This window comes from Girardinichthys multiradiatus, chromosome 14, assembly GCF_021462225.1.
Source record: "Girardinichthys multiradiatus isolate DD_20200921_A chromosome 14, DD_fGirMul_XY1, whole genome shotgun sequence".
Taxonomy (NCBI): domain Eukaryota; kingdom Metazoa; phylum Chordata; class Actinopteri; order Cyprinodontiformes; family Goodeidae; genus Girardinichthys; species Girardinichthys multiradiatus.
In genome coordinates, this window is record NC_061807.1 from 10,305,255 (window position 1) to 10,317,133 (window position 11,879).

At 40.3% G+C, this 11,879-nt stretch overlaps 1 protein-coding gene across 1 annotated transcript in view; it reads right to left on the bottom strand.

The window, feature by feature from the left end:
* The window catches only part of LOC124880824 (gastrula zinc finger protein XlCGF57.1-like), a 219,484-nt gene extending 208,282 nt beyond the window's left edge, over positions 1–11,202 (bottom strand). Inside the window, exon 1 of the mRNA XM_047386182.1 lies at positions 10,143–11,202. Coding sequence (XP_047242138.1) covers positions 10,143–11,058 — 916 coding nt within the window. The 5' untranslated portion in view covers positions 11,059–11,202. The remainder of the gene's footprint in view (positions 1–10,142) is intronic.
* Positions 11,203–11,879: the final 677 nt, after the last annotated feature.

Genomic DNA, 11,879 nt, shown 5'->3' on the forward strand with positions numbered 1-11,879 from the left:
TGTGGATGAAGAACGAATGTTGTCCGCTGCGGTCTCTGCCGTCGTCGGGGCTTCTCTCGAACAGTTTTGCTTCTGTGGGGCTTCGAAGATAAAATGTAAGCAACTCTTACACCTTAATTTCCCCGTTCATGAATGAAAATACCGGATACACAGACAGTATTTCATTCTACTTAACTTTGCATATGATCGGTGATCGGTCCTTGGATCCAGTTGAATTTATGTATTTTTACCAGCAAAAGACATTCGCGCGCTGGGACTCTCCTGAACCGTCCTCCTCGGAGGCCGTGTGGAATGAGGGCGACTTGTGGAAAGGTGGGGGCTTATATGCGGGCAGTCCTCTGCTACCCCCCTTTCCCCTTCAGAATTGTGCTTTTATTTGGGTAATGGTGCCACAGGAAGTCCGCAGTTATCACCTTTTCTGCCTGTGCCGGAAGAAGGTTAATGCACTTTATTTTGAAAAGTTCCAGAAAAGTATGTACCGGAGTTTTGGTGTCGAAATCCATGGCTGTATGGTCCCAACATCTGTAACTGCCCATTTAAGAGCCAAAAACTCAAGTTTATGGGCAGGATATCGTGTTTCACTCCGTGACAAACCTCTACTGGCATATGCGATCACCCTGTTCTGCCCATCGTATTCTTGATACAATACTGCGCCAAGGCCGGTAGAGCTAGCATCAGTGTGTAGAATGTAAGGTTTGCCTGGGTCTGCAAAAGCAAGGACCAGGGCTATGCTAAGCTTCTGTATAATATCCTCAAAAGCTTGCTGACAAATAGGTGTCCAGCGACAAGCAAAAGGTTCTTTGGGGTCTAAATAGTGTTGTAACTTCCCTCTTTGTTTGGATCTTTTCTGAGTGGGTGGATATCCAGCAGTCAACTCATTAAGTGGTTTGATGACTGAGGAATACCCTTCCACAAACCTTCGGTAATACCCCGCAAACCCAAGGAACGACCTAAGCTCTTTCAGATTTTGCGGAACTGGCCAAGATGTCAAAGTGCGTATCTTGTCTGGGTCAGTCTCCACTCCATCCTTTGAAACTACATGTCCAAGGTAGCGAACTGATGTCTGAAAGAACACACATTTGTCAATTGATAGTTTCAATCCAAACTCTTTCAGGCGTTGAATAAGTTTCATCAATCGGCGTTCATGTTCCTCTAAAGTCGGTGCAAATACTATCAAGTCATCAATGAACACAAGCACGTCTTTCAAATTCATATCTCCCATACACCGCTCCATGAGACGTTGAAAAGTGCTAGGAGCATTAGTCACCCCTTGAGGCATGCGATTAAATTCGTAAAATCCAAGCGGACATACAAATGCAGTCTTACTCTTGTCTGTTTCATTCATTTCTATCTGGTAATACCCAGATTTTAAATCTAGTGTGGAGAACCATGCAGAACCAGACAGTGCTGAAAATGCATCTTCCAGCTTCGGCAAAGCATAGGCATCCTTGATAGTCTGGTCATTCAATCTCCTATAGTCAATACAGAGCCGCACCGCTCCATTTGTCTTCCGTACCACTACTAAGGGGGAAGCAAAAGGTGAGTTGGATTCACGTATGACTCCGGATTGCAACAATTCCTGAATATGCTTACCAACAGCATCTACATCTTTGGGGTGGATGGGCCTGGGTCTTTGCTTGAAAGCCATGGGGTCTGCCAACTTTATCTCATGCTTGACTTTGTCCATACAACCAAAATCTAGATCATGGTTTGCAAAGACTTCTGACATACTGTCAAGAATCGTTGTTATACGTTGCTTCCATTCAGCTGAAAGCGGTGAGTCTCCAAAGTTGTAATTCAATTTGATCAGATTTGGATCTGCACTAGGAGAGCATTGATGCACACTCTGCTCTTTATTGAGAATAGTCTGAATGGTACTGACCTCAGCGACAGCTGCTCCGGCAGGAATCAAAATGTCATGGTCGGATTCAATGGTGATTACCACCGGCAGGAACGCAGGCTGAACTGGAGGTAGATCAACTAGACTGGATTTCACCATCAACCCACCAGGCAAAGGGAAAGAAGTTGGGTGCTGAATCATCACTTCCTTCTCACCTTGTAGAAAAGGACATATGATAGAAGCATCCAACACAACAGTCTGTCGAGCAGAAATAACTTGCGGGCTGGTAGACTGTATTTTAAGAATGCCATGATACTCATCAGTTGTTAACTTGTGTCTTAGCTCCAAAATATTATGCACTGTTCGATACCTAACAGGTACAGGACAGAAGTCAGGCTGTGATTCACAGCACTGGCCATACACAACATCCAGAGTGTTTGTACCAATCAGAATGGGAGGCTGTGATGATCGCAGGTCTGGAACGACCAAGGCTAAGGTGTTGATGTCCATAAATTCCCCTATAAACTCAAGCAGAAAAGTTAAACAAAGTTCCACATATCCAATATAAGGCACCTTCTGCCCATTTGCACCTTCAATCTCCAAAAGATCACTTAATGACTTCATTTTATGGTCTGACAGGTGGGTATTATAGAAGGAATGTGAAACTGTGGTGACCTGGGAACCAGTGTCAAAAAGGCAAGGAAAATCGGTCCCTTTAATTTTAACCTCACCTGTACTTTTTGTGCTCACCAATCCTCTTGGTAGTGGGAACTGTTTAGTTGAGTACTTGGTATGGGGACATTCATCAGTTGCAGCTCCTACTTGTCCCTCAGCAAGAACTGCTTCTAGTTTAATGGCTTCCTGTCTTCCCAGGACTCTTGTTTTTGTTTCAGTTGGCGACATTTTCCCTCAACCAAGCTGGGGTTGGGCTGACTGGAACAGTTTTGAGCAATATGACCATCTTGTCCACATTTAAAACAGAACCAAGGCTTTGGCCTATTGCTCATTTGGCCAGGGTTTGGTTTCTGTTTTTTCAGCTGGCTTTCTGGTTTAACAGGATTGGAATCTTTGGATAACAACGCCAACATCTGCTTCTGCAGCTTCAGCATTTGCCTCCTCAAATCCTCAATATCAATTGGATCAGAAGAATGGCCACATGCACATGCACTGCTGGTGTGACTATGCAAGTTAACACGGTGCTTGACTGTTTGAATATGTTTTTTCATCAATGTCTCTTTTGCCAGTTGTCTATCTTCTACTGTTCTGAGTGTAAATAAAAGCTCCGGGAAAGAAGGGGGTTCATCTTTTTTCGTTTCTAGTTGCAGTTTGTTTATCATGCCGTTATCCCAACACCCTCTGCAAAATTGCTTTAGCAAATATTTATCCATTTCAACTGCTGAAATCCCACCACGCTTCACCACTGTACTGATAGCCAACTGGAGCCTCTGCAGATATGAAGACGGTTGTTCCCCCTGATCCTGAAGCGTGTTTAAAAATTTTGCAAACAGCTCTTCTCCATCCTCCACAGTAGCATATGCAGAATCAAGTACCTGCAAAAACGTTGCAGGAAGGACATTGGGTCCCAAGCCTTTCACCAAGTCAGCAGCCGGAGGGAGTAACCCTTCCAAGATGCATCTTGTAATATGTAAAGGTGCTAAATTAGGATCGGCATTTAAAAGTTCTATTTTGGGCTCTCCAAGAGTCATAATCAGCTTCATGCTGTGGTTTGGGAAGCTTCCCTGAGAAAGTGCGCAATCTATACAAAGACGGGGGTTGAGAGTTCACATCATCTCTGCGCACAATGTGTTCAACTACTACCCTCTGTATCTCTGAAGGATTCATATCATCTCCTGAAAGAGAAATTCTTGGGCCCACATTTGTGGCTGAATTTGGCTGGAGTGGCAACCCTTGCTGATCAGTAAGAGACTGGCCTGCTTGTTGCAAGGGAAGAGCGGATGGCTGATTTTGACCGGCCTCCCCAGCAGTGGCAAGAATTTCCAACGTGTCCTCCTCTTCACCATCCTTGACATGCTCCCCCCCATTGGCCGCTAATCCTAAATGTGCACTTATTTGTTCAAATACTCCTTTCAAAACATCTTCAAACGATTGGCCACCCTGCTGGGAAATGCGTCTCAATTCATGAAGTTAATCTGGCGGTGGGGAAGCCCTCACTGTAGCTGCGGCAGCACACTCACTCGAGAGTAATTTAACAATAAATTCAACATCCTCTGCAGCATGAGATGAATAGGTATATGGCAAAAGCGGTTTTAGCGGTTCCAATGCTGCAGTATTAATAAATTCAACAGCCAGGTTTTTATAAAATGGACTCTCACGATCAGTAACAAAAAATAACTTTTTAACTTCACCATAACTGCGTAAATAATTGATAATCTCATCATCTGCTTGAGTGTTTGTTGCACCACTAATGATGACAGAATGAGCAACATTTATACCAACTTTACTAAATAAATCCATGTTTCAATACAACCCACACAGAATATATTCACCAAAACTGTCACAGCATCAGGCTCCTGGCTAGCTCGCCATACATATAACGCATAAAGACTAGGCAATTTGACTGGGCTACAAATGCAGCATCAGAAGAATGTTCTTTAAAGAGCCTGAGGGGCAAAAACCAAGAAGCAGCAAACTCAGTTTTAGTTTTGGTGCTTGTATTAAAGTGACTGGTGCAGATAACAATACAATAAACAAAAATGGATTGAGTGACAAAGCTCAATTCAAAGTCCATCAATATAAGTTCATGATTCTAGCTCGCCATCTGCTGACCTTTTAGGTGGGTTTTTTTTTGGACAAGATTCTTCACCTGGATTCACATTAAAGATTTCATTCCATTTAAACATTCAATGCATGAATAAATTTATACAAATTACATACATATTGCAATCATTAAAAGTCACTACATTTTTCATTTCTAAAGTCCCATGTTTGTTATATGACTAAATCATGATTTAAATAGTAACTCGTGTAAATCAGAAACATGTTTCAAGTCAATCAAGCTAAAGTGCACTTTCAATAATACTAAACTGACACTGAATGACCAAAGTCACTCAATATCAAATTCAATATCACATTTAATAGGACAATAAAATATTGCGCAACATTAAGTTTTAATTAAGTGTAACTATATTCTATTCCATCAGCATACAAAACCTCATTGTCGTTCCAAAGTCAGTTTAAAAAAATACCATAACATACATGAAATGTAACTAGGACACCAAACAACAATTGTGATGCACATATTAAACCTTCATCCAAAATTCGGCTTCCATCACACAACAACAGAAACTTGTTTTACCTTTTCAATGGAGTAAGGGTGACTTAACTTCACGCACAGCCGAATGGCTATTTACAGCACCATACCAATGGAGTTTAGAAGATAAATCGCCGCCAGTTCTAGTAAAACAACAGTTCGGTAAATAATGACACGGTCAATTTAAGCATAACACAATATCGCTACAATGTGCTAAAAGGACTCACCATGCCATCGAGTTTGTATACAGTGCAGATTTTACAATCTGTTCGAGACACGCCAACAGAGCACACCACAGCTACAGTGAAGACGGACCCGGACGTTTCCTATGACCCGTGCCTTTAAGGAGGCTGAACAGAAAGGGGTTGGGCCACGGAAAAATTAGTCATCTGACTAAACACGGGTTACAAGTAGATATGCAAATGAAATTGATATTTTTCTGTCCCTAAAGTTCCATCTGAAACAACTGCACAAGTTGTATTTACAAGAAAACAGAAATGTGAAATCAGAAAGAAATACCTAAAAATGCAGCTGCAGAAAACAAATTGAAATACTAGCCTGGCAAGTGTCAGCAGGTAAAAAAAAAAAAATACAAAGCCGGTGGAAATCCGTGCTCACACTTCACTAAACTGAGCTCTCGGTTTTGCTCAGTGACATCTGTCGAGAGTTTGGACGCATGGCCCAAACCTGCAAGGTACGTTAAGTGGAAGCTGTGAAGTGTGCTGATGGAAACATGGCAGTACATATGACAACAGATCCACTGAACTTACCTCGCAGCTGTGGGCCATGAATCCTAAATCTCAACAGATGTCATTGAGTAATCTGCGTGCAGAGATTGCAAAACTGACAGCAGAGTTTAATAAAGTGTGAGAACGGACTTCCAACAGCTTTTTTTTTTTTTGTACCTCCCGACACTTGCCGGGAATACAACAGCTGGAGCATCAGTTAAATGTGGAGGTACCCCAACAGCTGGATGATTTTATTTATTTGACCAAAAACTAATGTATTTTCACTTGCAGGGAATAAAGAACACGTGATGAAATAAAAGGACAACTGTCTTTAGTTAGAGAAGTGATTGGTAAATAAGAAATTATTATAACTTTGACTATATATAAACTCACCACGGGCAAGCCTAGAACTCAGTGTGGAGTCATTTACAGACCCAGACATTGCTGATAATGTGGGCTGCATCATACATGATCTTGACAGATGCTATGTCAACTATATTTATATTAAATAGGCATTTAATACAGAATAGAATAGACAATCCTTTATTGTCCCACAATGGGGGAAATTTGGGTGTGTCAGAAACAAAGCAAAAGACAATGAAAGCATCCATGTTCATACATAACTAGAAACCATAGAAAAAGTTACCAGAATAGACGCTATAAGAACCAATCGGGAAAAACAGGAGTCACAAAAAGAGGCTGTATAGTAAAGGAGAATAAAATCCAGGAAACATTAAATATACATTTGAACAAACTGTGTGGTTAACAACAAAGCATACTCAGATTAATTAAATGAGAGGTGCAGCATAGTCAGATGACAGAATCAATGTTAACACTCGTTGAGGAGATTATAAACAGTGAAATATAATATAAAACAAATAAAACAATCTCCTTCATTCAGTGAAGGAGTAGTGAATGTAACTGCTATGTATGCAGCGAATGATGCCTGGAAACCCAGAAATATATCAATAGATAATGATTGAAGTCTCAAAATGTGATACCAACTAAATTACTGCTTTCACAGATTCCTGCAGTTCTGTGAAATTCTTCTTTCATTATTCTTGTGTGTCTGTGTATTAGGGAGTGGTGGAGGCTCCCATCTAGAATCACAGTTAAACTTTAACTAAACCTAAGCTATGTATGTCTGATGACATAAACCACAATTACACTTTTTACACAGAATTAAACCCTGGTGTCCTGTGTGGCAGGTAGGGACACACAACACTCTGCTAAGGAGGACAACCTGACTTCACTGAATGTTTGCAATTGACACCATGGACACCTCAGCTGTACAGTAACAGTTTAAGAGCAACAGCAACATCCCTGACAGCACGACATACAGTTGCCATTGAAGGATTTTCTGCATCACCTATATTATACAAAAAGCTGCTGTTGGCATAAAAACGACGTGCAGTCACTGTGTCATAGGAGCAATGTGTGGGCTGAGAATATTACTCAGATACATTGACTGTGGCAAAAAACGGTAACGCTCCAAAATATATTCATTTGAAAATGACAAGACCTCTAAATCCAGTCTGATCACCCAATCCTGACTAGGGATGGGTACATTTCACATCTGAACCAATACGGTACCTGGGAATTTAGACCGGTACTCGCTGGTACCAATTTTCAGTACTTTTATGTGTGTTATGTGGCATTAAATGTTATAAGATAAATGGAAAATTTTAGAGATTTTAACATACACTACTGGTCAAATGTTTTAGAACCACTTTCTCTTTCAATGTTTTTATATTTATGACAATTTCCATTGTATGTAGATTCTCACTAAAGGCATCAAAACTGTGAATGAACACATATGGATTCATGTAGCAAACAACAAATTGTAAAATAACTTTAAATATGTTTTATATTTTAGATTACTTAAAGTAGCCGCCCTTTGCTGTGATGACTGAATTATTAACCTTTGGCCGTCTCTCAATGAACCTCTGGTAAGTTCTTTCAAGACTCTTTGGAAAACCATTTCAGGTGACCCCCTCATGAAACTCATGGAGAGAATGTTACGAGAGCAAAGCAGTAATCACAGCAAAGGGAGACTATTTGGAAGAATCTAAAGTATAAAAATTATAAAAGTTATAGCTTACAAAGAAGGTGTAAATCTACAATAAAGCTGTAACCTAAAATATAAAAAAGCTTAGTTATCTTATATAGAGTTATGTAGTAAAACAAAAATGTATGTTCCTTCAAAGTTTTGTTGCCTTTAGTGAGAATCTACAATTTAAATAGTCATGAAAATAAAGAGACACATTAAGTGAGAAAGTGTATCTAAAACTTTTGACTGGTAGTGTATGTATTATTCTATATACAGGTCCTTCTCAAAATATTAGCATATTGTGATAAAGTTCATTATTTTCCATAATGTCATGATTAAAATTTAACATTCATATATTTTAGATTCATTGCACACTAACTGAAATATTTCAGGTCTTTTATTGTCTTAATACGGATGATTTTGGCATACAGCTCATGAAAACCCAAAATTCCTATCGCACAAAATTAGCATATCATTAAAAGGGTCTCTAAACGAGCTTTGAACCTAATCATCTGAATCAACGAGTTAACTCTAAACACCTGCAAAAGATTCCTGAGGCCTTTAAAACTCCCAGCCTGGTTCATCACTCAAAACCCCAATCATGGGTAAGACTGCCGACCTGACTGCTGTCCAGAAGGCCACTATTGACACCCTCAAGCAAGAGGGTAAGACACAGAAAGAAATTTCTGAACGAATAGGCTGTTCCCAGAGTGCTGTATCAAGGCACCTCAGTGGGAAGTCTGTGGGAAGGAAAAAGTGTGGCAGAAAACGCTGCACAACGAGAAGAGGTGACCGGACCCTGAGGAAGATTGTGGAGAAGGGCCGATTCCAGACCTTGGGGGACCTGCGGAAGCAGTGGACTGAGTCTGGAGTAGAAACATCCAGAGCCACCATGTACAGGAGTGTGCAGGAAATGGGCTACAGGTGCCGCATTCCCCAGGTCAAGCCACTTTTGAACCAGAAACAGCGGCAGAAGCGCCTGACCTGGGCTACAGAGAAGCAGCACTGGACTGTTGCTCAGTGGTCCAAAGTACTTTTTTCGGATGAAAGCAAATTCTGCATGTCATTCGGAAATCAAGGTGCCAGAGTCTGGAGGAAGACTGGGGAGAAGGAAATGCCAAAATGCCAGAAGTCCAGTGTCAAGTACCCACAGTCAGTGATGGTCTGGGGTGCCGTGTCAGCTGCTGGTGTTGGTCCACTGTGTTTTATCAAGGGCAGGGTCAATGCAGCTAGCTATCAGGAGATTTTGGAGCACTTCATGCTTCCATCTGCTGAAAAGCTTTATGGAGATGAAGATTTCATTTTTCAGCACGACCTGGCACCTGCTCACAGTGCCAAAACCACTGGTAAATGGTTTACTGACCATGGTATCACTGTGCTCAATTGGCCTGCCAACTCTCCTGACCTGAACCCCATAGAGAATCTGTGGGATATTGTGAAGAGAACGTTGAGAGACTCCAGACCCAACACTCTGGATGAGCTAAAGGCCGCTATCGAAGTATCCTGGGCCTCCATAAGACCTCAGCAGTGCCACAGGCTGATTGCCTCCATGCTACGCTGCATTGAAGCAGTCATTTCTGCAAAAGGATTCCCGACCAAGTATTGAGTGCATTACTGTACATGATTATTTGAAGGTTGACGTTTTTTGTATTAAAAACACTTTTCTTTTAGTGGTCGGATTAAATATGCTAATTTTGTGAGGTAGGAATTTTGGGTTTTCATGAGCTGTATGCCACAATCATCCGTATTAAGACAATAAAATACATGAAATATTTCAGTTAGTGTGCAATGAATCTAAAATATATGAATGTTAAATTTTCATCATGACATTATGGAAAATAATGAACTTTATCACAATATGCTAATATTTTGAGAAGGACCTGTATAAACTTTATTGAATATATCAAAACAAAATCCAGCTGTTGGTATTGTAACATCTCAGGTGTTTCAAACATTTCTTCAACATGAAAACCCTTAACTACGTAGTTTTTGTTGTCTTAATGAGGCACAAATTTATTGCACAAATTGTATCCATTAGTAGGCGTGTTAACGGTGCTGAATGAAGGAGTTGTAGCCATATATCTGAGGCTGACCAAAATGTGGTGCTTAACTAGGTGCTTCCTCAGATTAGAAGTATTCCAGCCACTGGCCTTGCACTTCACATCACAAATTTTACAGCGACCGTAATCTGTTTGAGCATTCAAACCTTAACCATTGTCCCTCTAGTGTGGATTCTCATGTGTCTGTTTAAATTTCCTTTTTCGTTAAATCTTTGTCCACATAGATCACAACAGAAAGGTTTCTGTCCAGTGTGGATCATCATGTGTTTGTTTAAATTTCCTTTTTGGTTAAATCTTTGTCCACATAGATCACAACAGAAAGGTTTCTCTCCAGTGTGGATTCTCATGTGTGTGTTTAAACTTCCTTTTTGGTTAAATCTTTGTCCACATAGATCACAACAGAAAGGTTTCTCTCCAGTGTGGATTCTCATGTGTTTATTTAAACTTCCTTTTTCAGTAAATCTTTGTCCACATAGATCACAACAGAAAGGTTTCTCTCCAGTGTGGATTCTCATGTGTGTGTTTAAAATTCCTTTTTCAGTAAATCTTTGTCCACATTGATCACAACAGAAAGGTTTCTGTCCAGTGTGGATTCTCATGTGTCTGTTTAAACTTCCTTTCTGGTTAAATCTTTGTCCACATAGATCACAACAGAAAGGTTTCTGTCCAGTGTGGATTCTCATGTGTGCGTTTAAATTTACTTTTTCAGTAAATCTTTGTCCACATAGATCACAACAGAAAGGTTTCTGTCCAGTGTGAATTCTCATGTGTGCGTTTAAATTTCCTTTTTGGTTAAATCTTTGTCCACATAGATCACAACAGAAAGGTTTCTGTCCAGTGTGGATTCTCATGTGTGCGTTTAAATTTACTTTTTGGTTAAATCTTTGTCCACATAGATCACAACAGAAAGGTTTCTGTCCAGTGTGGATTCTCATGTGTGCGTTTAAATTTCCTTTTTCGTTAAATCTTTGTCCACATTGATCACAACAGAAAGGTTTTTGTCCAGTGTGGATTCTCATGTGTCTATTTAAATTTACTTTTTGGTTAAATCTTTGTCCACATAGATCACAACAGAAAGGTTTCTCTCCAGTATGGATTCTCTTATGCATGTTTAAAGTGCATTTTCTAATAAAGGTTTTACCACAGTCTTCACAGCTAAACTTCACTCCTGTCTGGACTTTCTTTGGCGATTCCACATTTTTCTTCTCTGTGAAACATTTCTTCCTATCCAGCGAGCTTAAAGATCCTATTTCTGAATTTATCATGTCTTTCTGAAGAAAGCCACAGTGAACAAATTGTTCAGCAAACTCAGGGAAGCTAAAAGGTTTGTTAATGTTTCCATCATCGGCCTTTTCATCCTTCTCAGTGTCTTCGGTTTCTGAGGAAATGGAACCATCTCCATGATCTTGTATCCTGATGGATTCATCTCCTCCATCGATGTCTTCTGGAAGCGCTCTGCCTTTAATTTGGTCTTGATAAAGCTGTGAGAGTAGAGGGGACTGTTCATCATCCTCACTCTTTATGGGAGTAGCAGTGACTGGAAACCTGATGGCATCAATCTCCTCCTTCCCATTGAGCTGCTCTCCCCCCAGACTGGTGTAGACCTCCTCCTGTTCCTTCTTTATGTGGTGGAGCTTTGGTTCATGTAGGCCAGCACAAGGTCTGTGGTTTACAGGAGCTTCTTCTTCAACCATCAGCATCTGCTTAACATCTGCAGGAAACAATGAAACACATCATGTATATTAGAAAGTTTTTTTACTTCAGCCTGGACTGAGTCACTTTTTTAAAGAAATATTTAGGTGCTTTGGTTCCATTAAATTCCATGATTTAATTACCATTTATTCTTATCCTTTTATTTTCCATTGTTGCTTCTTGTGTCTGTTGATTTATGTCATGATCTATTCACTTATTCTCAACAACCACATACTGA